The 27,978-nt window shown below is 41.1% G+C and overlaps 1 protein-coding gene across 10 annotated transcripts; it reads left to right on the top strand.

The window, feature by feature from the left end:
• Positions 1–27,782, top strand: ZNF131 (zinc finger protein 131). 10 transcript variants are annotated; one of them, XM_069556353.1, is made up of 8 exons: positions 1–386; positions 1,302–1,440; positions 2,411–2,512; positions 9,491–9,635; positions 20,110–20,470; positions 20,573–20,795; positions 25,111–25,241; positions 25,919–27,782. In XM_069556353.1, the coding sequence occupies exons 2-8, from the start codon at positions 1,317–1,319 to the stop codon at positions 26,603–26,605; spliced, it is 1,773 nt and encodes a 590-aa protein (XP_069412454.1). In that variant the 5' UTR covers positions 1–386; positions 1,302–1,316; the 3' UTR covers positions 26,606–27,782. The 10 variants fall into 10 exon arrangements, with proteins under 10 accessions (XP_069412454.1, XP_069412450.1, XP_069412460.1 ...); XM_069556359.1 differs by having other exon boundaries at positions 164–386; positions 20,110–20,477; XM_069556356.1 differs by having other exon boundaries at positions 226–780.
• Positions 27,783–27,978: the final 196 nt, after the last annotated feature.

Below are 27,978 nucleotides of genomic sequence, written 5' to 3'. Positions count from 1 at the left end.
AAGCGCGGGACCTGGGGAGTGGTGAGCTGCAGTTAACAGCACCACGTGTAATAACCCGAGCAGCCACAGGACCTAATTCTACCAAACATGCGCTGCCCGCCGTACACAGAGAGGGCGGGCACCCGGGAGGAAGATCCTAGGCGGCCGGAACGTGCTCGCGCCCGTGGCCGCCGCTGCCCGCGCCGCGGCCGACCGGGTGTCGGAGCGAGCGCACGTGCGCCGGCCGGACCCAAGCAGAGGGAGCGCCCGGACACTGGCGAGGAAATGGCTGGAGAGGCCCTGTTCAGCGGTAGGGAAACGTGCGGGGCGAGTTTCGCCCCGAGAGGGGAGAGCAGAGAAGGAAAAGCTTTCAGGACTGAGAGGAGAGAGGGAGGATCGTGAGCTAGGTAAGGCGGCCAGACTTAGGCCTCGGGAGGAAAGGGGACGGGGCGGGGCGTGGTGGTGGGGGGGTGGGCAGCGGTATAAAACACACCCGGAACCGGTTGCGAGTTTATTCTGAGGTCCGGCTCGGAAGTGTTCACACCTGGAGTGTGGCGCGGGTGGGTAGAAGGTGGAGCCCCACCCCCGACAAAGCCAGGCTGTAAACCGGCCTAACCCCGCCTCAGCTGCACTCCCTCCTCCCTTCGCGAGCGGCCTAGGCTTAGCGAGAGCCAAATCCTCTCGGTTAGCTCCGCCCTGCCATTAGAGGAGGGCGGGCGGGGGCGTGGCCCTCCCGCTCTCTAGTCTGCGCTTAGGCGTCCGCGTCAGCCGGAGTCCGACGCCGTGACGCAGCACGTCGACGTAAGTGACGCGCAGGCCCGGGCCGCTCCTCCTTCCCTGAGTGAGTGCCGGCCCGGTCGGGGAGGGGGAGAAGAGGGAGGGAGGGGGAGGGAGAGGCGACCCGGGAGTCGTTGTGGGCCGCGGGCCGGACCGGGTCCCGGGAAGGCGGGAGCCAGGGACGGGCCGAGGGGCTTGGCGGGCCGTTAGCGGGCCGCGGCGGCTGTAGGGTCTCCTCCCCTGCCGGACTTGCGCGCCCCGGCGCTCGGAGCCTCCGGCGCTGTGCCCACCCCGCTCCAGCTCGCGTCTCCCGACTCCAATTAGGTCAGGCTCGGAGTCCCGCGGCCGCGGCTCCGGCCCCCAACGCGCGGCGGCCGCCCGGCTCGCCTTTCTTTCTTCCCTCGCCTTCCTCTCCTCTTGCCTCACCCTCCCCCCTTCTTTCACGTTGCTGGGGTTTTGTTTTTTTTGTTGTTATTTTATGCTTTAGGGGTTTTGTTCCTCAGCCCGAGCTCATGGGTGTACATTATCATGCTCCTCTTTTGTAGAGCAACCGGACGGCCATGGAGGCCGAAGAGACGATGGAATGCCTTCAGGAGTTCCCTGAACATCATAAAATGATCCTGGACCGATTGAATGAACAGCGAGAGCAGGACCGGTTTACTGACATCACCCTGATTGTCGACGGTAAGCAGGGTGGTGGGCTGAGGAGCTAAGTTTGTGCCTTCAGATCTCTTCCCTTCCCCCACATGCCTTTTTTACCCACCTTCTGTAGACTACCTACCGAAAGTCTGTGGAGGGTGCGCTCTCGGACCCGAGGACACTTAACAATATCTCTTAACAGAGACCATGCTGCAGAAGGCTGGTCACGCTTTCCACGTAATCATGGCATTTTAACTTCTTGCAGCCTTTTCAAGTGTTCTTATTGCACACTTCAGTGCAGGATGAGGGCGTGGGTTAGGGAGGATGTCTCTGAATGTTTGGTTAGTAGACTTCTGCTGCTAAGCTGCTTTGAGCAGTCACTCACGGGAGTCATTTGCGAAGTGTCGATTCTTTCTAGTTTCCCAAATGGTCTTGGAGGTAGAATGTGAGAGACTCTTTTGCAGCACTGGTACCTGCTTTGATAACCCCCAAAATAGAATGGGGTATTTACCAGTCTTGAGAGTTGTCATTACAGTGGAGACAAACACAGTTTAGGTGTCTTTTCTATTTAGTGAAAACTGACTTCTTAAGGCAAGCTAATCTTTGTTATAGGTCTGCTGTAAGTTGAGTTTCCTAATATTAGGCATCCTAAAGCAGTTTTCATAGTAAACACACCCAGCTTAGTGCTTATTCTGTGGCTTTTTTCTTCTTTTCCGATGATATATAACCTTTTGAGTTAAGTTTCTATTTAGAAGTTTCAACTGAATAGGATGCTTTTGACTTAAAGTGGTACCTCCTAAAATGTTGTAAGGTGTCCTTTATAAAACTGACTTAACAAGTAAGACCTCTGAAGTAAAGATCTGGCTTCATGTCTAATCGAGATTCAGATTTGTCAAGATAGCTGCCCAGAATATAGTTTTTAAAATTATATTAAGAAAGATTTTAATTTAATTTTTCAACTTGTTTTATTATGCTTGATTTTTGTGAACATGATGATTGCGTTTTTTTTCTCTAGGACACCATTTTAAGGCCCACAAGGCTGTTTTGGCTGCTTGCAGCAAGTTCTTCTATAAATTCTTTCAGGAGTTTACTCAGGAACCTTTGGTGGAGATAGAAGGTAAATGCTTGTTTTAAATACATTATTTAGCAAACACTATAATTTGAGGAAGTTTTTTAGACAGTAATTTAGTAAAATACCATGAGAAATAGGTACGAATGGTTCCTGTTAGGTGACTGGATAAATTGTTCTTTTGACACCTGAGAATTCTTACTTTTAGTAACGTGCTCGGTGAAATGATCTTCCAGGATAAACTTAGGTTAAATGGTATTTGTTGGTCTCTTAAATGAGCCCTTTTCATTGCTAAAACCAGTGGTCACAGTCTTTTGAAAATGTATTAAAAGTGACTTTCCATCTTATTTAGTGGCCTTATGTTTTAGACTGATCAAGATGCTGCAGGCCTCTGTATTAGCGTGACATGCACAGTGTGAAGTGAGCTGCTATAATATGGAAAAGGCGAGGAAAGATGAACTAAAGTGACATTTAAAAGAAGTTCAAGTGGTTGTAGAAGGTCTAGAATGGAAGGGGTCATCCGCTACATAATGTCCCAAAATAGAAATTTTTATTCTTGTTGTTTTTTTTGTAATAATAGTTCACCAAGTGCTAGGTATTATGCTGTGTTGTTTGTGTGCATTTTCTGAGTTTCACAGCTATCCTTTGAAGTAAGTTGTTTTATTTCCAATTTACATATCAGGGAACAGGCTCTAAAACGTTACTTACTTAAGGTTGCCTACCTAGCAAGGGATTCAGTTTATGCTGTTCCCATGCTTTTGTTTTCTGCTACTATAATACGTAGCTCTCTACCCCCAATCCAAAATTGTAGGAAATGAATCAGCTTTCTTACATAAATATGGGGTTCTTGAATTTTGGTTTTGTATCCCTTTCACTATGGATATATTCTCTGATATGAATGGGTTGCCTAGAAACAGTATTCCCTTGGAAAAATTTGGTGCTTAGGGGAGTAAAGAAGACTAAGAGTTAAAAGATCCTCTTACTTTGATAATGCCAGCTTATCTAGAGTTCTAACTGATATCCATAGATTATCTTTTGATATCTGTGATGGAGAGAGCACAGGCATAACAGAAATCCTCAAAACATAACTAAAGTGAGACTCCAGGATCCTATATGTATTTCTTTCTATTACAAGGCAAAGTTACATCCAGATATTCACCTGAGGTACGAGACCCAAGAAAGGTTACTTTACCTCAGTTGCATATTTGCTGTTTCATCTGAGAAGTGTGATTGTTAGTAAGCTTGTACTAATGATTAATTGAATTAACATGTGCAGAGTGCCTGGCGTAGTGTTTGGTGCATTGCCAGAGTTGACTAAATTGGGGCTATTTATCAAATTTAATACCTGTTAATAGCATGCCAGATCCAGGAAATGAGAAATTGATTAAAAAGACAACCCTTAAGAGAGTTTCCAAATTTAATCATGGGTAGGTAACAGGTAGAAGAGTGCAAAAAAAAAAATGTTGCAGGGAATTTTATTGCAGAATGGTGTAAGAAGGGAAGAAGAAGGATGAGTGGTTTAGTAGCTTAGAGAGAGGAAGAATTTCACAGAGGAGACAACTTCTGGGCAGAATCCTAAGTCAAAAAGTAAGTGGCCAGGGCTAGAATATGTATTGCTGGTGGAGTGTGGAATACTGACCTACCTGAAGAAGTAGGGTCTTTTCTTCTCAAGAGTAATCACTTTGGAATTATTTCTTATATTTCTGATGTGCTATGTCCATTATAGGTACTTCTCTGATGGTTCAGATGGTAAAGAGTCTGCCTGCAATGCCGGAGACCTGGGTTTGATCTTTGGGTCAGGATCCATTATAGTACAGGACACACAATCTTCAGTATTTAATCTATAGAAAGTAAGAAGGAGACATGTAAAAACATTCTTTGTTTTTATTTGTCAGATCCAGGTTTAAAGAATCAATTTGGCTCAGTGTCTTCTTAAGCCTTTAACTTTGAAATTGCTTTACTACTATCTGGCTAGGTCACCTGGCTGTAGAGAAAGCCCTGGGCATGCACTTAGAAAACCTGGGTTGTAGTCTTAGTTTTACTGTTTGTTAGTTGTGTAACACTGAACATCTTCCTGTTTTTCTCTTTTAATTTGCAAATATGTCCAGTAAATTTGGATGATGTCATGGGCATTTTGAATATTATATTTTAACACTGCAATCTGTTAGAATCTCTGGAAAATGCTTTGGTTTTTGTTACTGTTACTGATTTGATTGTGGTTTATTTTGTTTTGGCAGTCAACCTGATTAGGTTCAAACTGCCTTGTATGGGCTGCGAATCCAATTCCAATTTACTTCTTAACACCTTTGTTCTGTTTAGGCCCCAGGTGTGCCCACCTGGGTGGTAGTCCACACACAGTCTAATTCTCAGAGCCTTTGCTGTGCTACCTCCCATTATTGTAGCTAGGCAGTATGCTCAAGACTGCATACACAGGCTTAAAGGACTTTTCACCAGCTCCCCCTCCTGATTTTCTCTATACTTTATCTCCCCAGAGCTCCCTTTCCTGGTCCTCTGGCTGGAAAACTGGGAATTTAGCCTCTCTGTGGTCTCCTACATTTTCTGTGATAGGATCCATTTCCTGGGTAAAATGGTGAGAGAGGAAAATAACAAGAATTCTCCGTCTCTTCAGATGATTGTCTCTTTCCTAGTTCTCAGCCAGAGGAACTTTGTCATAGAGTTTAGGTGCCTGCTTGGTGGCAGCTAGCCACAGTTATGCAGCATTCTAACTGGGGAATAGCTGAGAGAGGAATAAAAACCGGTTATTCTCCCCACCGCCACACATTCTCCATCTCCTTTCCTGGTTCTCTAGTTCTCTTGGAACTTTTTCTGTCAGCACCTACTACCCAGTTATGGGAGTTTTACTGTCCTCAGGCTGTGCTATGGAGGAGGAAAAATATAAAACAGGAAATTCACTGCTCTTCTTTGAGTTCTTTTTCTCTCCCCAGGCTCTTTGCTTCTATTTTTTTCTTCAAAGTCCTTTTATATTTGTGTTAGATGTTCTGTCCAGGGTCTTTAGTTGTATCAATGGACAAGATAGGATGGAGTATGCTTTCTTCATCGTAGCTAAAACTGGAACTCCTATCTGTAAAATAGTGATAGTTCTTATATTTAGCAGCACATTAGAAGCACCAGAGGAGCTTTTGCAGGTACTAATAGCCAGGGTTTTTCTCCAGATCAGTTTACTCTTTGAGGGCTGAAGTCCAAGCATCTGTCTTTCAAAGTTCTCTAGGTCCTTGTCATTCAGGGTGTGGTCTGAGAATACATGGCATCGTGTGGGAGCTGTAAACTCTCAGGCTCTACCCTAGTTCTACTGAATCAGAACAGAATCCTCAGATGACTCCTTTGAACAGCAGAGTTAGGGCAGCACTGCCCTAGGATAAGTCCAGTATGCAGCTAGTGTCGAGAACCACTGCCTTAGGGTTTTGTAAAAGCAAGCCTAATATAAAGTGAAGTGAAGTGAAATTGCTCAGTCGTGTCCTACTCTTTGTGACCCGTGGACTGTAGCCCACCAAGCTCCTCCATCCATGGGATTCTCCAGGCAAGAATACTGGAGTGGGTTGCCATTTCCTTCTCCAGGGGATCTTCCCGACCCAGGGATCGAACCCAGGTCTCCCACATTGCAGGCAGACGCTTTAACCTCTGTACCACCAGGGAAGCCCAGCGTATATAAAGGGAATTTAAATTGTAAAAGGGAATTTAAATTGTAATATGTTCTATGAGTATGAACTGTCATAGATGCAAGTTGAGCCAGCTCTTTCTCTGCTTTTTCTGTCTTTGGTGAAGTGAGTTATCTTTGATTAGGACTACAGGTTCACCTTTGACTTAAAATTGTTTTTTCAACTGAGAAGCATCCCAGCTAAGCTTTGTGACTTAGATTCATACCATATTACATCTTCAACAGTCATTGATTTCCTTGTTTGGAACACAACAGCCTTCTCCTAAACCGAGCTTCCAATTTTCCAAATCCATTCTTTACTTCCCCTGAAACCACAGATCCATAAGCACCTAGTTTCTCTCAAACAGCAACTCTGTCCAAAATTTTAGCTCCTAATATCAACAAAGAAACGCTCAAGGACATGTTCATTCATCCTATTTGAGTAGGAGTTTTCCACTAGTTGGGGAATTCTATAAGACTAAAGAAATTCCAGAATGCCCTCCACCCTCGGAAAAATGACCTAGGTTAAGGTGTTTGTATTAACATTTTTCTGAGATACCTTGTTTAAAAAAATTGTCTTCTCTTGCACACTTTTATTATGAAAGGAGTAAGGAATTGAAAAAATGGGCTGAAATTTGAAAGTTAGCCTATTAGTCCTGATGGAGTATAAAATATTTTTGCAGGGCTGTGCATTACCTACCAACCCTTCACTTACCTGGGCAGGTGTTAGGTGTTGTAAGTTTGGCTCCTGTTAACTAATTAGTCAGGTCCGTGGTTTATTCCTAGGACCAGTGTTGAACTGGCCATGTAAGAAGCACCTTGGTGCTTATAAAAAACAGTTCACTACCCCAGTTGTGATTCTGGAGATGAGGAACCCATGCTTAAGTCACAGGTGACTCTGATTAACCAAGATTGGGAGCTAAATCCACAAATCCTTGAAGGTCAAATGTTTCTTGAAATTACTAACTTATAGAATTTCCTAAGGTAATCCACTATGTGTATGCCGCAGTACTCCCAGTGGGGCCTGGGGCAGTATCCTATAACCAAATAATAATAATCCAATGTATTATTAATAAGCAACATAGCTTATTAAAATTTATTGTAAGTTGGATAAAGATTATAAATAGCCTCATGTTAGTTCAGATCAAATTTTGCTGCCACATTTATTGGAAACTTGATTTTAAGAGATGTGGGGGACTTTGTAAGTATGAGTAAGAGATTGCATTCCCGTAGTGAGTGAGACCATGGATATTCAGATTCTTCCAAGCAGGAATATTCCTTAGCATCATCCTGTTCAGTAATCTTTCTCGTGGATTTTGGAGCCAGACCATCTGGATTTGATTCTAGTTTTATCACTTAATAGCTGTGTGACTTTGGCGAGTTACTTAGCTTTTCTGTGCCTCAATTTCTTTAAAATGGAGATTATAATAGTACTTCATAGGGTGGTTATAAAGATTAAGTCAGTTGATAATTTGTAAAGTATTTAGAGGCCTGCCTGATATATATAGTATATATATGTATATAGTGTGTGTATTTAACTAAAAACCAAAATTTCATTCTACTTCAGGAAAAATATACACGTTTATAGGAAAAATTTTTGATTCACTTTTAAGTATTTGGTCAAAACATCTTTTAAAAAAAGGAAGCAAAATCGAGTTGTCTGTTCCTCAGGCTGTTCTTGAATAACATCGTCAAAAGACAGCCAGGAGAGGGGCTTCCTGGGTGGTCTAGTCCCTAGCATTCTGTGCTCCCAGTGCAGGGAGCCCAGGTTCAACCTCTGGCTCGGGAACTAGATCCCACATACTGCAATTAAGAGCTTGCGTTCATAATGAAGATTGAAGATCTTGTGTGCCACAATTAAATATTAAAAAAAAAAAAGACAAAAAAAACTAGGAGACCCAAATAAAATTAACCTTCAGTGAATCCAGTTATTTTTAGTTGCTTATTTGGTAGCATGTAACTTGGTGAAGTTACATTGTATTCTATAGTGCTTTTCAGTATTCATATTGTTGTCAGGCAATTTGAAGATGAGTTTTCTCTCAGAGATTCTGACTTGTCCCACATTGCACAAGTCATGGAGAGCCTAGACTAAAACTTGAAAGTTCTGACTTCCTGAGTGATATTTTTCCTTACACAGATAGAGGATGGTAGATATTCCACCAGCTTTCTTACTGTTACCTGGAAGGCTATATTCAGGTGTATAAATTGCATTGAAAGGACATAAAAATATGTTTATATTTTTTTGGCTGCGCCAAGTGGCTTTTGGGATCGTAGTTCCTAGACCAGGGATCTAACAACACATGCCCTTGGCAGTGAAATCTTGGGAGTCTTAACCATTGGACTGCTGGAGGACATTCTTGTTTTGTAATTGTGCATATTGTGTGCAGTTTGGTCTTAAGGCATTTCTTAGCATAAAAAAGCCAGTAAAGAGGTTTCTCTTTGTTCCTGTCAGCAGCTTTTCATACCTTGCATTAGCAGACTGAAACAATATTACGCAGCATTGAAGAGCTCAGGGGAGTACAGTATCATTTGGGGCCAAAATCTAAACACAGAGCTTGTAAAGAAAGCTTGGAATTATGGAAGCTTAATTCTAAAAACGGCTTTAGCCTTTATTTATACCAAATTTGTGTGCTTTCATTTTAGGAAGCTTTGTGTTAGATACTGTGAGGTGAATTTAGAAATTCTCAAGTAACTTGCAGTCAACAGTTGTCTATGAATTTTAACTCTCAGACTAGGTTCAGAGTTCAGCCTGAGGGAAGTATTAAAGAAGGTTCATTAAAGACGTGGCATTAAAATTGGGCCCTCAAGGGTCATAGAATTTGTCCAGAAATAAAGTGATTAAGCATTCAGGAAAGGAGGGTGTTAAAGGCAAGGAAGTGCTTAGAAAGTGAAGGGTTTGTTTGAGAATCAACATATAATGTCTGTTTGATACATTTTAAAATTTGAAAGGGAAAAGTAGTGGTAAGTAGAAAAATAATGTGAAGGACCTTGAAATAAAGGCCGAATGGTACTGAACTTTATTTGCTAAGCTGTGGAAAGCTATTGATGATTTTGGAGCTGAGTTGACACAGAGCTCCCTGGCAAGAGGGGAACTTCTGATGTAATAGTTAGCCCATTTGAGTGATAGATTTACTGTTCTGTAAGAGCCTTAGGAAATCTTTGGGAAAGATCTTAAAGTAGTTTGCTAGTTAGTTAGTGTTGAAGTTGGCTATAATATTGTGCTATAAATAAGAATTCTACCCAGAAGTCGTCTTCTAAAATGACAAATGCTAATCAGTTTTCAAACACTGGGCTTCTTTTTATTCCCATTACTAAGTGCTATAAGATTTGAATCAATGTGAATACATGTTAATGCACATCCCTTTTTACAGGTGTTAGTAAAATGGCCTTTCGTCATTTGATTGAGTTCACATATACAGCAAAGTTAATGATACAAGGAGAAGAAGAAGCCAATGATGTATGGAAAGCAGCAGAATTTCTACAGATGCTAGAAGCTATCAAAGCCCTTGAAGTCAGGTAATTATTTCCTTAATGAGGCGCAGATAGTTACTTTCAGTCATGTTCACCCTGACTTAGTCAAGAATTTATCATATGTGTCATGTCATAAACAACTGATAGTTTGAAATCAGGAATATATTTAAGGATCTGTAAAGTTCTTGGAAAAGGAAATGCAACCCATTCCAGTATTCTTGCCTGAGGAATACTATGAACAGAGAAGCCTGGCAGGCTACAGTCCATAGGGTTGCAAAGAGTCTTACATGACTAAAGCGATTTAGCACACTTAGTTTTACCGGTTACTGATTGTTCTTTCCCTCACAGTTGATTTCTTGTCCTTATAGTAAAAACTGTCCTAATATTAACAAAGGCAGCATCTTTTATTTCTAATTAAATTAGGCATGCTCATGCTCAGTCGTGTTCGACTCTGTGACCCCATGGACCTTAGCTCACCAGACTTCTTTGTCCATGGAATTTTTCAGGCAAGAATATGGAGTGGGTTGCCATTTCCTCCACCAAGGGATCTTCCTGACCCAGGAATTGAACCCATGTCTCTTGCGTCTCCTACATCGGCAGGCAGATTCTTCACCACTGCACCACCTGGAAAGCCCCAATAAAATAAGGAGGGCTGGGCAATTTTTAAGGAGTTTTCTGGGTTCCTATACACTGTTCTGTGGAGTCAAGTTGTTAATTATTTGTACCAAGACTTAGTCTAAAAAATGCTTGGCTTACAAAGATTAGCATGGTATTATTTAAAAATAAGTGAGAAAGTTGGTGAAGATACAAGAAATAGGCCAGGTGAGGTGATAATCAATGACATTACAAATACGGTGGCAAAAATACATGCCATTTGAGTCTGTACTTGCCAGATAGGTTAAGTGTAGTTCTGAGTTCTGAAGCATCTAATATAAAAGAGGGCTTCCCTGGTGGCTCAGCTGGTAAAGAATCTGCCTGCAATGTGGGAGACCTGGGTTCAATCCCTGAGTTGGGAAGATTCCCCTGGAGAAGGGAATGGCTACTCACTTCCAGTATTTTGGCCTGAAGAATTCCATGGACTTGATAGTCCATGGGGTCTCAGAGTTGGACATGAGTGAATCTCAGTTACATTATTTATGGTTATAGGATGAGAACAGATCAATTGCTTAGGAGCCATTCTTGGTATTAAAACACACAATTTCTCTTAGGAAATTATTAGGAAGACATTAAGTGGTATCATGAATAAATACTTCAACATCTTACATAATGAATAGTGGCACTGTAATGAGTAAGTAAGAACAAGAGCTCTGGAGACAGGCTGCCTCGAAAATATGCCAGCTCTGCCACTGTGTGGCCTTAATGAAATTACTCCACCTCCTGTCAGCTGCACAGTTTCCTTATCTGTCAAATGGGGATAATAAAGGACCTTTCTACATAGGATTATTTGTGAGGGTTGAATGAATGAATGTAAAGTGCTTAGCCTGGAGTCTGGCATGTAGTATTGGTGGTAGCTCCTGGCTCTGTTTCCTAGGACCCTCGATACAGGTCATTGGTAAAACATGAAGGTGAAGTTTGGTAAAAATCAGTTTCACATGGGACAAAATGATTTAGTCTGACTCCCTGATGTGGTTCAGTTAGATATAATTTAGAAATAATTGAACTGTAGTTATCCAAAAATACTTTTTTTCCTAATAAGCTTTTAATTAGTTTGGTGACAGAGTTCAAGAGTAGGCTTTCTGATAGGAGCTTGGTGTGTATATATTCTCTGGTGACTAGCATCTGGCACATGGTTTGTGTGCAGTAAACATTTATGAATGATTAAAACCAGGCCAGCATTCTTCTGCAGAGAGAGCTGAGATTTGGATGGCAAAAATAAAGGTGTGTTGTAGGTATGTACCTGATTAGATCATACTGTGTTAAAGTGGAGGTAGGTTTGGCAGCATCAGATTTCTGGTTAAATCCTGTTTGAAAACTCTCTGAAAACAAGTTCTGTGTGGTCCCTTTGCTGCTTGGGGTAGTGAGTAGCATCTCACTATAGGGAAAGTCCTGAGTACCAGAACATCAAAACATATTCTCTGACAATGGACAAAGTTGGATTTGGGAGGCATTTAACTTAGTTTATGTTTCTAGTCAAAGGGTAAGAACAGCTGGGTGCAGCCATTCAGAACCTTTTAGAGGATTTATTATAAGACTGAGGTCCTTACAGTAATTACAGCCATCAGCGCTTGCCAAGATAAATATGTTGGCATGTTGAATTGTTGATGAACCAGTTATACATGCAGTATAGTCTGAAGAGTTCTTCAGGAAGATAGCAGTATTACATATTGGCTGTTTTTAATAGGTTATGTGTATGTCAATATTATACAATTTAGGAATAAAATTGCATAATTTAGTTGTGTTAAGTCAACCGGTGAAGGCAACTCTATGTTGAGAAGCTTATTGTATAACTATTGCTTATTGTATATCTTATTGCAGATAGAGAAGGTGAATAAATGCTCTTCTAGCATTTGCAGTATGCATGTATTTTTGAAATAAATGGTAAACTTTTTGAATGGCACTGGAGAAGATTCTCAGATCTTATTTTGCTGAAATTGCATCATTGTTTTTATTTAAAACTGTATGAGAAGGTTCCTGTTACTTGTTAGGAAACAGCAGTTGCCTTATAGATGTTTTCTTTCTCAGCTGTTTGAAATATAATTCACATAATACAGGTCAGTTATTTTAATGTAAAGTTTGAAGTTTGTTAATTGTACACCACCACAAACATTCCCATCTCCCTATGTTTTCTTATGACTTTGCAATCAGCCCTGATCCCCAGCCCCAGGCAACCAGTGATCTTGATTTTTATCACTGTGGCTTTATCTTATTTAGAATGTTGTAGAAATGGCTTCCTCTATAGTGTAGTCTTTCATGCTTGACTTTTTTCACTTGGCCTCATGCTTTAGAGGTTTGTCCATGTTGTTGTGCATTCCTTTTTATTGCTGACTGTTACCTCCATTGTATGAATATACCATCTGGGTTTTCCTGGTAGCTCACATGGTAAAGAATCTTCCTGCAGTGCAGGAGACCTGGGTTTGATCCCTGGGTTGGGAAGATCCCCTGGCGAAGGGAGTGGCAACCTCCAACCAGTATTCTTGCCTGGAGAATTCCATGTACATAGGAGCCTGGCCAGCTACAGTCCATGGGGTTGCAAAGAGTCAGCCATGACTAAGCGACTAACATACACCATCTGTTGATGGACATTTAGATTTTATTTTCATTTTTTGGCTGTTACAAATGAAATGGCTATGAATATTTGTAGGTCTTTGTATATATGGTTTCATTTCTCTCAGTAAATACCTAGAAGTGGAATAGCTGGGTTGTATGGTGGATGTGTTTAGTTTAGTTTCTTTTAAGAAACTGCCAAACTGTTTTCCAAAGTGATGAGCCATTTTACATTCCAGCTTGTAGTGTATAAGAGTTCCAACTGCTCCACAGCCTTCCTAATACTTGATAATGATCAGACTTTTATTTTAGCCAAGTTGGTAAGTATATAGTGGTTTTAATTTGCATTTCCCTAATGACTAATGATGTTGAGCCTTTTTTCATGTGCTCTTTGCCATCTGTTTATCTTCTTTGGGATATCTTTTGCCCATTTTTAAAGTTGGGATAGTGTCAAGAACTGTGACAGGTGTGCGATTTTACCCTATTTGCAAGCTAATAAGTTGGCATGCCATCTATAAGTATGGATGCTGGCAGAAGACATGAAACTCATGAGTCAGAAAGGACTTTATTTCTTACAGCATACAGAACAGCCTGAAGTTCATGTTCATATCAATTTTTCTTGCCTCCATACCCCGAGTCACTTGTGGAATAATGCAGTCACCTTGGTGTGTACTGTGCTCTCAGTGATTTACATCACAGTTGAGAAACTTTGGGCTTTAGGAAACCCAGATCTTTCATAACGAGTTGCAAGCAAACCTGCCCAGGTTTTTCCCCAGAGGGGCCATTATCTTTATTATTCTGGACAATAAATAATTGTCCTCCATTCTGGAGGTAGAAAGGTTCTATTTTGTAAGGTAATTTGCTATATAGACAACTTGGAAGACAGAACAAGACTGGCCTTATGTTTGTGTATAAGATATGCAGAAATCTGAGGGCTCCATGGAGAATTTTCTTCCACAATTTGGTTTTTCTGCACACAGCTTCTGGTGAATTTTCTCATGAGTATGCTGCTGCATAGCCACCTGGATTAATCTGACCAATAGGGGACCTGGACCAAATCCATTCAGTTTTTCTCACACTGGATTTAATTAGGACAGCTGTTTCAGCAGAACTCCAAGTAGCAGGCTGTGGCCACCCTGTAGTGCTAAGCTTAACTGTGCACCCACTCCTCTAAGGTCCTGCACTAAGCCGACTGAGTAAATCCCTAGAAAGCCAGGTGGCTTTCTCCTTTAGTTTCTGTATTGCCTTTTCCACTTAGCTGTAAGCATTAATCTGAGTATAGCAAGATGTTTTAGCAATTGCACAGTCTCATTATTGGTCCACAGGGAGGACATCTAGGGCAAGTGTAGCCTCCGTAATAACCTTGGCTAGTGATTTGAGGCCAAAATGAATACCTTCCAGAGCCCAAGTGGTATCATTGATCACATTGTGTTGAGTCAGGCACAAATTTTGTACCACCTTTTTATTTGAGTAGCCTCCTCATTTTGAAGAGATATGTGGTCATCTGAGAACTAAATTGAAATGCCAGTGGTGTTTCCCTAAACATTGGATGGTGTCTTCTTCCCACTGAGAGTTGCAAGACATTTATAGGGAGGGAAGGAAGTTAGTACCTGACTTCATACAAGAAGTACAGTCCTTGGAACACATACGTGCTTTTGGAATAAAGTGTTGTTTACAATTTTTTTGTGCCCCCAAAGTGGGATGACCTTCTTCAGTTTGCTCACAGGTTGATGTTGTCACCAGCATGGCCTCTCCTTTTCCCAGCTCAGCTTCAATGATTGTGTCTAGGCTTTGTTTTTGGAGAGAATGTCTAAGGGCAGCCAGTTTAATCCGTTCTGTTTATCACGAGCACCTGAATGCCAGCTGAGTGGCAGTCAGGTGCCTCATGAACTGAGCCTCAGCTTTGGTAACGGCAGTAGGCAAACATCTGGTGTTTTTGCATGAGACTTATAAGTCTTGGCCATCCCCTGCTCTTTGCAAAATTCTTCCTGATAAAGTTGAGGTGGTGATTGAGTTGTCAGAATCCTCAGTGTGAGATGACAGATTGAGGAGTTGCAAGTTGCAGCACTTGAGGAAACCTGAACCAGAGCCTTTTCCTACCTGAGGAAGACTCAGAGCAGTCCTGAAGGACAGAGATCTCGAATGTCCCTTCCTCCTCTGTACCTCCTGGAGTCTACAAGGTTTTCTCTCCAGGTTCCAGGATGGTGGTTCTCCCTCTATCCCCACAAAACCAGTGTGTGCCATTCTAGTAGCTGTAACTTAACCCCATTTCCAGTTCTCTCCTTCTCTTACCCAGACTTTTCATCTGGAATGGTCAGGGACAAGGACATTTTATAAAACTTAAGATAGCTATTATGTCTTCTACCTTGGTCAGGAGGACCAATCTAAGAACACTTGGCAAGCAGTAGATTCAACCAAGTAGTCATTATGCTTAGGATCCAAGATGATGTCTATTCCATAAGAGAATCCAGATAGCTGAGCTGGAACTAAGTTTAAATCTGCTAGGCCCACTTTTGACCAGGCTGGCCCCACGTTGCCATTAGGCAGAAGGAAGAAGATCATGTCTAAGAATGGTCACAGCAGACCCTGCATTTCCACTGAGGTTTATGTAACTTCCCACTCCGTTTGCCTTGATCGTTTACCCAGGAGGCAGCCCAAAACAGATGGTTCTGGGGATAGTGGGATTTGATGACTAAACTGCCTTACTGGATTTTTGGACGAGGCAGAAGTGAGGGAAGTGGAGTCAGAAAGTCTTTTGAGTCAATGTTTGAGAAATTTGCTGCAGTTCTCTACAACACCAGTATCTGGATGGTAGAAAACTTGAAAGGTTTAACAATACCTTGACTAACAGCCGATTGAGTAGCATTTGGTGCATCAGTATCAGACTGCACGTGGTCCAGAAAGCTAAACATATGACACAGCTTAGTTTCAAGAGCCCTATGGTGTGGCCAGAACCAGCTGCTCAGACCTGAACAGCAACAGCATACCCTGAAAAAGTGTCAGTAGTTGAGAGGCATATAGCCCTGAGATGGGTCAAAAGGTCTAGTGTAGTCAGTCTGCCAGGAACAGCTGGAGACAATGCCCTGTATGATTTGGCCTCATTCACCATAAGACAGGCCAACTGCTGGCCAGTGTCACAAGTCTGACATGCTGGAGTAACGTCTCCCTCAGAAGCACAGGGCCCTTGACTTTCTACTCAGTCTCTGATGGTGGGTGTGTCCCCATGTTCAGAATAACGTGGGACTTAGGCGGCGGGGATGGAAGTCTGGGCAGTATAGGTTGATAGGCAACTTGATTCCAGTTGGTATCATCAGAAAACAGGCCTTTACCATGAGTATCTAAACTACTTCTCAGATGGTTGGATCAACAGCTCTTTGTCTCCATAGTTTTGACCCTCAAGGTGGGTGTCTTTAATCTGCCAAGATTTCCAGGTCTCCCAGACAGCTTGGCCATTTGCAATAGTCCAGGAGTCAGTAAAAGTATCCCAAGGTTCATTGTGGAGAGTGTCATCCAGAGTGACGAATACAGCCTTGAGTTCTGCCTTCTGAGTTGAGCAACCACTTTTGGTTTTGCAGAGTTGGTACTGAGCATCTGGCCACCCAGTGAATACCATCAGCCTTCAGCTTAGCTAGGCTACCAGTGAATGAAAAACCCCATTGATCTAGTGGCTTTCTTTGGGCAGCAGGGGTGCTACCACTTTTTCATGTAAAGCCAAGTGTTCAACTGCTTTCTTGAATGTAACTATTTCTTTGTGACCAGTGAGACTTGTTTGGGCACCTTTTACCTTGATAGTTATTAAGTTTTAGTTAACACTCCCAAATGGCAATATCAGGCTGGAGAGCCTCAAAGCTTCCATGGATCAGGCATCACTTTTAACAAGAATCAAATAGTACCTAACCCTTTCTTGTCAAAGTGAGTGCACCTCATAGCCATGTCAAGGAATTGGCAAGTCCAAAATCCAAGGACTGACTCTGGGGAGACAGCCTGCCATTAGCAGAAGCTGTAATCTGCAAAAAGTGTCAGTCTCAGAGACTTAGAGCTCAGAGAGGTCATTAGACTAGGGGGGTCCCTGAAGGTAGGGAATGTGCCACAGTTAGATGGAAACTTCAAGTGCAGCCTGTTGGTTAGAGCCCACTTAAAAGGTGCTGCTTTGCAGATTGACTGATGTACAGAAAAAAGTACTGATAGAGTGCCCAGGTGAGGCACATGCTTTCCTTAGTACCTAAAAATCCAGTGAGATACTGGGCCTCATGTTTGGAGGGAAGAGGGAGGAGGTGGAGAAGCTGTTGTTGTTTTTAACTACTGGAGGGAATTGAATGTTGTCAATCTGCCTATCTAGTCCCAAGAAATTTTACTTGGTGAGCAGTCCTCTGAATTTTGTTGGGATTTATCAGCAGTCTCTGGACTTCCCTGGTGGGTCAGATGGTAAAGAGTCTGCCTGCAATGCAGGAGACCCAGGTTCAATCCCTGGGTTGGGAGGATCCCCTGGAGAAGGAAGTGGCAACCTACTCCAGTATTCTTGAATGGAGAATCCTGTGGACAGAGGAGCCTGGTGGTCTGCAGTCCTTGGGGTCACAAAGAGTTGGACACAACTGAGCGAGTTTCACGTAATCACTTAGCAGCAGTCTCTGCTGATAGAAGTGTCGTGACACTATAGTCAGGACTTTTCAGACTGAGACTTCGGGCTTGCCAGTCAATAGGATATCAGCAATATATACATCAAGAGATAGAGACGCTTGTGCTAAATCCTGACCCAGCTACTGGTGGCTAATGTTAGGGGAGTTTTTTCCATTGTCTCTTCTCTACATGTGGCTTTTCTCGATTGAGATGGTCCGTCACTGGTACTTACAGGAAAGTAGTAAATGCCCATGCCATACCAATCCTGCTGTGCATTCAGATGTCAAAACAGTGACAGTATGTATTGTGTTGGCCACAATGTTTATTCGAGTTTTTCTGTAACATCAGCTCCATCCAAAGGACAGCCTCCCTTTCCTTCTGTGACCTTGCCCAAACCCAAGCATTTGAATGCAAGCACCTCCTCTCTAAGGATGAGAGATGGGATGGTGAGTTGGACATCCGTGGACTATAACAGAGCTGTGGCAATTTGTGTCTTTACCATCCTTGAGTTTTCCTCAGCATGCTTGGATGTGTATAGTGTCTTCACTATTTGCCTTTGAGAGCAGGGAAACTTTGGCTTCAACTGTAATTCTCCTTCTCCAAGCAGGTTAAGTCAAGTTAGGGGCAAAGGGAAAAGGTAGAAGGGGAAGTGCTGTGGAGAGAGAAAGTGACTGTGCCAGTGAGCCAGATACATTTTGGTTTCCAGCAGCACCGGAGCTGCGAGTGGCTCAGCCAGACAAACCTCCAGTGTTTTCATTCCCCTCAAAGCCCTGTGTCAGGCAGAAAGGTCATTGCAGACCCCATCAGTGTCTGTTTGGGCGTTCTCTTGATTCAACAGCCCCATCCACATTGCTTTCCACTTGGGGCCATGTGGTTTATGCCTCTGAACTGACTGAGACTTGACTTCTGCAGTGATGGCTTTTTCAAAAGAGTATACCTTTCCTTATTCATAGGTGTTTTCGTTTCCTGGGGCTACCATAACAAAGTACCACACACTGCGTGTCTTAACACAGTTCTGGAGGCTAGAAGTCCTAAATCGAGCTGTTGGTAGGGCCACATTCCCTTGGAAGCCTCTAGAGGAGAATCCTTCCTTCCGTGACTTGACTTTCTCCTTTCTCGTAGGCTGGTAGCCCCAGGTGTTCCTTGGTTTGTGACAGCATAACTCCAGTTTGTGCCTCCATCTTCACATTGCCATCTTCCCTCAGTGTTTTCATATGGCCTTCTCTTCTTTGGGTCCAATGTCCTTCTTAGGAGGACATAGTGTAGGGCCTGCTCTGATGACCTCAACTTGATTACATCTGCGAAGACATTCTAAATAAGGTCATGTTCATAGTTATTGGGTCAGGACTTCATCATATCTTTTGAGGGTGCACAGTTCAACTCAGAGCAGTAGGCAAGTAAGTAAAGAACCATTTATTGCCCAGTTGACCATACAATTTGGTAAACATGTTTGATGCCAGCTCCAGTAGACTTCCTCAAATTCCATTTGCTCTGTGAGGTCTCATCCTTCCTGTTCCAGAAAGTCTTGTCTTTTTCAGCATCCTGTTCTTGGTTGCCAATATCTGGCAAGATCTGTGAGGGATCAGAGATGTTACCCTACTTGCAAGCCAGCAAATTATCCTGCCATGATTTCACGGATGCTGATAGAAGATAACAGGATTCGTAGGTCAGAAAAAAGGACTTTATCACTCTATTTGTGCCACTTTTCTCTTCCTCGAGTCCCAGAGGTGACATAAAGTGGCCTGCATGTGGTTGGTTTTTATCACAGATGAAGAAGCCCCAGCTTGGGAAACCAAAAGTCTTTTAGAATGGGCTGCAGACAAACCTGCCAGACCTTTGTCCCATAGCAGGTACATTATTATATGGACAGTAAGTAAAGCTGTCTTCTCCAGAGGAGCCACTCTGTATTCCCAGGCTGTTGGCCTTTCTGCAAACACCTTTGAAAAATAGTCCAGAACCAAAGCTGTCTTCACAAGATATGCAGAAACACGAGGGACTCATGGGGAATTATCTCCCAACAGTTGTCTGAAGAGATTGAGTTTATTGAATTGTAAGAATTTTTATATTCTCTATATAAAACCTTTGACAAATATGTTTGCAAATATTTTTCTTCTGGTTTGTGGCTTGCCTTCCTGTTAACTATGTATTTCAAAGGACAAAGTTTTTAATTTTGATGAAAACCATCTTATCAATTTTTACTCAGAGTTTTTGCTTTCTGCGTGTTACTTAAGAACTCTTTCAGTGTTGCAAAGATTTTTATCCAGTTTTCTTCTAGAAGTGTATAGTTCTTACATTTAAGTCTATGATCCATTTTTAATTTTTTTGTGTATGTTAAGTGAGTAAGGGACAAGGTTTATTTTTCCTATATAGATAGCAATTGTTCCAACACTACTGTCATATATTTTCACCATTAAATTATCTTGGAACCTTTTTTCAAAAATCAACAGACTATACACATGTAGTCTATTTCTGAACTTTATTTTGTTCTGTTAATCTCCGTGTCTATCCTTTTGCCAGTCAGATTGTCTAAATTTTGTAGCTTTATAATCAGTCTTGATATCAGCTAGTATAAGTCTAGGAATCTTGTTTTCTGCCTTTCCATACAAGTTTTATTATCAGCTTATCAATTTCTTCCAAAAAGCCTAGTTGGATTGATTGGTCTTAGAGAATTTTTAAACCCCTGTGTTATGTATTTCAGAAACAAAGAAAACTCAGCTCCACTAGAGGAAAATACCACAGGGAAAAGTGAAGCAAAAAAAAGAAAGATTGCAGAAACTTCAAATGTTATCACTGAGTCGTTGCCATCTGCAGAATCTGAACCTGTTGAAATTGAGGTGGAGATTGCCGAAGGCACAATCGAAGTGGAAGATGAAGGCATCGAAACATTGGAGGAAGTGGCTTCTGCCAAGCAGTCCATAAAGTACATTCAGAGCACAGGTTCCTCTGATGATTCCGCTCTGGCATTGTTGGCAGATATTACCAGCAAGTACCGCCAAGGCGATAGAAAAGGACAGATTAAAGATGAAGACGGCTGTGCATCTGACCCCACAAGCAAACAGGTAGAAGGTATTGAAATTGTGGAACTTCAGCTGTCACATGTGAAGGACTTGTTCCATTGTGAGAAATGTAACCGTTCATTTAAATTGTTTTACCATTTTAAGGAACACATGAAATCACACTCCACTGAGAGTTTCAAGTGTGAAATATGCAATAAAAGGTATCTTCGGGAGAGCGCATGGAAACAGCACCTCAGTTGTTACCACCTTGAAGAAGGTGGAGTCAGTAAGAAGCAGAGAACTGGGAAAAAAATACACATATGTCAGTACTGTGAGAAGCAGTTTGACCACTTTGGACATTTTAAAGAGCATCTTCGAAAACATACAGGTAAGGAACAAATATTTTATATTAGAAGTTTATTTTTTTCCACACTCATTTCAGGCTGAGTGTCTAAATTCTTTTTTAGCGTATAGAAACCATTTTGTGTGTTTCCTAATGTGTAGGCTGAGCACAGTGTTTTTATAATACTAGTTTGTTGATATTGATGCTATCAAAGCAAAATCAGTATTAACTTTGAAGTTAATTGTCATTCTTACACCTTGCCAATTTTTGTATTTTTAAAAGATATACATAAACACTGTTTGTAATCATTATTAAAGATTATTAATTATGAAATTTTAGTTATATGAAACTTCACTGTTAACTGGTTTTTACTTTATCTGCCTTATGTTAACACATTACATGGATGAATACATTTACAAACAATCCCAACCATGTTTATACCTTTGCGAACATTTGCTTATCTGTTTTGACCTGGTGGATAGGTAGGGAGTATTTGCCCATCTCCCTCATCTCTCCAAGGCAAACATGTCAGGACTGGTGGACAGCCAGGGAGATGAAAAGGGTAAGGTTTCTGTACTTTAGGTCATGGAGATTTAGCGTACCTACCTTCAAGGAGTTCAAAGTTTTGTGAAGAGAGACAAGCAGGCACAGTCAGCTAAGTGCTGATAGAGGTAAGCACAGAGTCTTATGGGAATGCGTGCTTATGCTGTTTATGGTGGAAGACAAGGATTGCTTCCTAGAGGGTTTATCCTGTGATGATTCTCAAGGAAAAGGAGTTAGCCAGGAGACCAGCCCTCCAGGCAAAAGAAGCTAAGTGTACAGACATGAGGAGAGAAAAGTCACTCATATGGAGTACTTGTTAGCAGGTTATTATGGCTGGAGAATTGGGTCCAATTAGAGGAACACGAGGAGATGCAGCTGAAGAGTTTTGGGGCTGACTGAATGATATGCACTTTGGCATCATGGATCATCTGCCAGTGGTTCAAGGACAGGAGAGAGAAAGTGATGGGAGATGAGGCTAAGATCATGTAGTTATCTTAGATAAATGCTCTAAATGAGTTAGATTTTATCTTGGAAGACTGGGTCACTATTAAGAAATTTAACCCAGGGAGATTTCTGATTAAATCTATGCTTTAGAGACAGAGAACTGGCAGCATTGGAGTGGGTGAAGCCTACTGAGTCTAGTTAGGAAGTTGTTTGAGTAATCTAAACAAGGATGAGGGGTTGAATAAAGGCAGTAATATAGTAAAGGCTTGAAGGCGTAACGTGAAGTAAGCAGAGTCAACAGGGTTTGGTGATTGGTGAGACGTGGAGGTAAAAGAGGGGCTTCCTTGGTGGCTCAGACAGTAAAGAATCTGCCTGCCAATGCAGGAGACTGGGTTCAATCCCTGGGTCGGGAAGATCCCCTGGAGAAGGGAATGGCAATCTGCTCCAGTATTCTTGCCTGGAGAATCCCTTGGACAGAGGAACCTGGTGGGCTGTAGTTCATGGGATCACAAAGAGTCGGACATGACTGAGCAAGTAAGGGGTAAAAGAGAAGGTGAATCCCAGCTTTCTGATTTGGGTGGCTTAGTGATCAAAAGTTTATTAAGTTAGAAAAATAGAGAAGGGTAAAATTGGGGGATGAGGGGAGAGAGCAAATATACGTACAGCTGTACCTGTGGGACACCCAGGGTGAAAGAACCTAAAGATGACCTGTAACCATGTTTTCAAATGATTGTTGCCTAGTTTTCCAAGGAGGTAATATGGAATTCTAGGAAAAAATGTGGGTTTGGAAACCAGAGTTAGATTCAGGCTCCAGGTTTTTTTTGTTTGTTTGTTTTGGCCTGACTGTGCAGCTTGTGGGATCTTAGTTCCCTGACCAGGGATTGAATCTCGGGTCCCACAGTGAAAGCGTGGAGTCCTTAGCACTGGACTGTCAGGGAATTCCCAGGCTCCATTTCTGACATTTGTCAGCCTGATGAACTTGACTTGTCTCTTTATCCTTGGATCTCTCTCCTTATCTGTGTAAATAAGAATAATGACACCTACTTTACAGGGTTGTGACAAATAAGAGAAATCGAAAGCACTTTGAAGATTGTACTTTTTACACATCTAAAGTATAATTAATCTGTTACTGTTTCTAGACTAAGAAAGACAAACAGGAGCATACAGTATAGTGTTACACCATTTATTTTGAAATTTTTTAAATATGTGAAACATTCATAAATGTACTTTTTTTTTCCCACTGTGACTACATGGGATTTCAGTTACAGGCATGCCCTAATTTACTTCATCACTCATGATGATACAATTTTAGGTTGTTGCTAGTCTTTTGCCATTCATTACAAACTGTGCTGTAGTAAACATACCTGTACATAATTTTTGTGTACATGTTTAAGTAACTCAATTTTTGACTGAGTTGCCAAGTCAAAGGATATGTGCATTGTAAATCTTGGCAAATATTATCAAATTGCCCTTTAAATAAGTTAACAATTTTTATAGGCTTCATTTTATAGTGACAAATTATACACTATTAAAACCGTTCTCGTTAGCAATAGTCCACCATTTGCGGCGTTGTAAAAGAGTTTCTATACCAACAGTAATTCTAGGTGATTAGGTCTTTTCTCTCATTAATTTTTTCATCTTATGAAAATTATATAAAAAATAAGCTATAGTTGTTTTTTCAGGGAAAAAACACAGCTCAGAGTTATTCCTTGACTGTGTCAGGTCCACGTGAGTATGAGGGTCACGTCTGGGACCTGGTCATCACTGAGGCTCCACCTCTGAAATCTTAGTCTTGTTTGCTCCAGGCATCATCCTTTCTCTTGACTTCTCTCCTGCTTTCCTTCCTTTGGCTGTGGGACTCTACCTCATTTAACCTCATTTAGCCGCCTTGTCCTTCTGTATCCTCTAAACCTCATTTGTTGGCCTGTTTCTGACTTCATCTTATCCTCATCGTATACTTCCTGAGTCACTTTTTCTTGTACTCTAAGCACATTTCCTTGGCTTTTGAACCCTGCATCCTGGAATTATTGTAGTCATTTACTTTTGCTCCCTGCTGAGCACTTCTGGCAAAAATTCTTATCAGTAAGTTAGGCCTTTTGGTTTCTGGTTTATATCTTTCCTTTCCTAATTGCCATTCTAGACCTTCAGTGCAGTGCTTGAGCCCCTGTCCACATCCCAGCTTAGCTGTGGAGAAATCTGTGTGGTTCCTTCATTGTCTCCTTCTCTTATTACAGAGAAAGATATTTCCCTGTTTTTCAAGGCCAATCCTAAATCCCACATCTCAATTTCTCCTTCAAAACCATGTTTCACCTGCCATTCCTACTGCTCTCTCCTTCTCCACTGGTTCCTTCTCCCTTAGCAAATAAGTAATGATTCTTTTCTGGCTGAAGGAACCTCTTATTGACCTGTCCTCATTGAGCCACTTCTCTTTACTTCCAAGCCTTCTTGAAAGAATTTCTGTACTGACTGTTTTCATTGACTTGCCTCACTCACTCTCCCTTACCTCCACTGTAGTGTGGCTCCTGATTGCCCCATACCACTCAGTGTTCTTGCTAGCATACCCCAAACCCCTATTGTTACCCTACCTGTCATTACTACCTCATCTTCCTGAAACTTCTTCCTTAATTTTCCTTAGTGTTCTTCTGTCTACCAGATTTTGCCACTTTGCTCTGAGTACCTCAAACTCACCAGACTCAAAACTGAATTTATAATCTTCCCCAGCATACCCTACTCCACACCTCCTTAAACATCTCTGTTCTTTATTCTGGTTGGTGTTCTAAACCAGCGATCTGGGAGTCAGTATGATACCTCCCGTCTTACTCCTCACCCGCCATATCCATCACTCCTCTGTGCTACTACAGCCCATTTCTCATTGCCCTCTTCTCTGTAACAGGCTTTCTGTGGTATATTGCATTTGTTTATGTCCATGTATTTCACCTTCCTGAAATACCCTGGCCTATGATACGAAACTTTTAAAAATAAAGACAATTTATCTTCATTACCTAGCACATGGCTTGGCAATACAATAAGTGCTCAAAAATTGCTGTGGAATGGAGAGGGCTGCATGTCCCCGAAAAGGAATTTGACTTTGATTTTTATCTAAGGGAAAATAGACAGTGTTTTAAGAAATGCAAAGGCATGGAACAACATTCAGATCCAAATTTTTATTTCTTTGCCAGAGCACAGTTATAAGAATCATTAAAAACTTGTATTTCCGCCTCTTAGAATAGTCTTTTAGATGTGGTGGAAACATCCAAGTTATAAATTCTGCTCCTCCATTCAAGACAGTCCTATCAGAATTACCTAAAAAGAAAAAGATGGTTTGCATTTTCTGTTTTTCTTGACTTGTCAATATTTTTTTGTATTCTAACAGGTGAAAAACCCTTTGAATGTCCAAATTGTCATGAACGATTTGCTAGAAATAGTACCCTCAAATGTCACTTGACTGCATGCCAGACTGGAGTGGGAGCAAAAAAGGGGAGAAAGAAGCTTTATGAATGTCAGGTATGTGTGAATGTGGTGTACCCTGTCCTGAGCAAAGAAGTCTGTGTTGGAAATTGTTAGAAGTGACAAGTAACAAGCCTAGACCAAAAGTATGACGCTGACAGTTCAGAAAGAGATAAGAGTAAAGAACATAATTGTCTTGCTTATAAAATTGTCTTCCCTTATAAAAATAAGGGAAACTGTTGTTTTTATCCAATCCTAGATGATACCAATGTTATTAACATTATGTCCTAAGTAAGAAGTAGTGTGAAACTATGGTTATTCTTAACCATAGAGCTGTCATTGGAATTCTGGAATGGGGTGAAAGAGGCAGACTAGCTGTAATGGGCTCTTCCTCCTTGGTTAGTGTTTTTATTCCAAATGGTGAGATTATTCTTAATGTTGATATTATATAAGAAAGTATAATAGTGTTACATTTATATTCCTAGAATTTATGACATTTAAACAATGAAGGAAATATTAAAATGTTTCCCAAAAAGGATTTAAGTTGTTAACTACAACAGCTAAAAGGTCAAATAAACAAAAGATTTATGAAATCCCTTAGACTATATTACAGATGTTATATTTATAACATATTCAGAAAAATCTGCAACTTTTTCCTTACACAGATTAAATGCATCCCATATTTCTTTCAGTTTGAATGTAAGTGTTAACACGTAACTAATTGGTTGTTTCAGGTCTGTAATAGTGTGTTTAACAGCTGGGACCAGTTCAAAGATCACCTGGTGATACACACTGGAGATAAACCCAACCATTGTACTCTGTGTGACTTGTGGTTTATGCAAGGAAATGAATTGAGGAGGCATCTCAGTGATACTCATAATATTTCAGAGCGCCTGGTAACTGAAGAAGTTCTTTCAGTAGAAACACGTGTGCAAACTGAACCTGTGACGTCAATGACTATTATAGAACAAGTTGGGAAGGTGCATGTGTTACCACTGCTCCAGGTTCAGGTGGATTCAGCACAAGTAACTGTGGAACAAGTCCATCCAGATCTGCTCCAAGACAGCCAAGTGCATGAGTCACACATGAGTGAGCTTCCAGAGCAGGTCCAGGTAAGTTATCTAGAAGTGGGGCGAATTCAGACTGAAGAAGGTACTGAAGTCCATGTAGAGGAGCTGCATGTTGAACGGGTAAATCAGATGCCAGTGGAAGTACAAACTGAGCTTCTAGAAGCAGACTTGGATCAAGTGACCCCTGAAATCATGAACCAAGAGGAGAGAGAGCCTACCCAAGCAGATGCTGCCGAGGCTGCTGTAGAAGAACACGAAGATGCTGAGGATTTAGAGACCAAATCAACAGTGGATTCCCAAGCTGAAAAGGCAGGAAATGAGAACAGAACACCTGTGCCAGTTTTAGAATGAAATAACAAATGCATATATTTTTAAATTTATGTGTTGGGTTTTTGAACTGATGATGGGCAGTGTGACTGTCGTTATGCTAACAGACATGTGGACCAAAGTGAAACTCTTTCCTGTTGTGCTGAACTGTTTCTATGGAAACAGACTGATTTCCCCCCACTTGCCACAGAGGAGGGATCTTTCCCATAAGTGAATGGGAAGCTTTGAGAAGTATATTTCTGGAAAACTTAAATGGATTATATTCTTATTATATAGTTGGGTACGAATGTATATTTTCATTGTCGTAAGAGTTCTTACTCTCTTTCCCTGGTCATGTCCTTCCTCAAGTTCCCCGTCCCCCCATGTTGTAAAATCAAACGTAAAATCATTAGAATACAAGTTGATGTATTCTGATGCATGTTAGAAAATTTGAATATATAGGAAACAAGACTGCATGAAGAAAAGTGCATTGTTACTGTGCAGTTAAATTTTGGCTTCTGGCTTCCTTTAGTTCGAACAACATTCTTGTCTGCCCTGATAGATGGTCATAGACGTCATCTCTGCAACAGAAACAGTGGTGGTGGCAAATTGCTAGAATGTTTAAAAACACACACACACACCCATGTGCCTTTTCAAAACCAACTAAACTCCTATAAAGCATCTCTAGTTCTTTTAAAATTTGTGTTGTAAGCAGTGTAGGTGATGCTGTAGTACTTTATATATTTTTTTCTTATAATGACAGCTTCCAATTCTTTTTCACTTAGGTTGAGAAATTTCATTTAATGGCAGCTGAAGGGCCATTTTCAATTGGGAAAATTCATTTATATCTGTGGTAAACTTTATTTTGATGAAAAGTTGCACTAATATTTTACCACCAGATGAAAACAAGATGAGCATCATTTAAAAATTAATGTATTTAAAATAAAGTACAGAGAAAAACATGTATATAATATATCAGGCTTTGTTTTGAATGAATCTTTTCCCCCAGTCCTTAATGTAAAGATCTTGTGCTATAACTTTTAAAGCCATACAAATAAGAGTGCTAAACTGTGGACTTTAAAGTAGGTGTGTAAATATTTTTAATCAGTATTACTTGGTAAATAAAATATAACAAAAACAGAAAATAAACCAATATGCTATTTTCTTTACCTGTTAAATATTGGGAGATATTTACATTTTTAAAGTAAACTTTAAAATTATGTGTTTGACTCTTTTTTTCAATTTAACCAGTGTTTAATTTGGTTTGCGATCAGAGGTGTCTTCTCATCTGTACAAATATGACTGATACATGAGTTGAGATATAACATTCTCAGTATATATCTCCAATCCTCAAAAATCAATTCAAAAGAAAGTAAGGAGAGGTTGATATTTGCTGTTTTACATGGTGTGGGATACAG

The sequence above is a fragment of the Ovis canadensis genome, chromosome 16, assembly GCF_042477335.2.
Source record: "Ovis canadensis isolate MfBH-ARS-UI-01 breed Bighorn chromosome 16, ARS-UI_OviCan_v2, whole genome shotgun sequence".
In the NCBI taxonomy this organism is placed as follows: Eukaryota; Metazoa; Chordata; class Mammalia; order Artiodactyla; family Bovidae; genus Ovis; species Ovis canadensis.
This window is presented reverse-complemented; position numbering and strand designations above follow the sequence as displayed.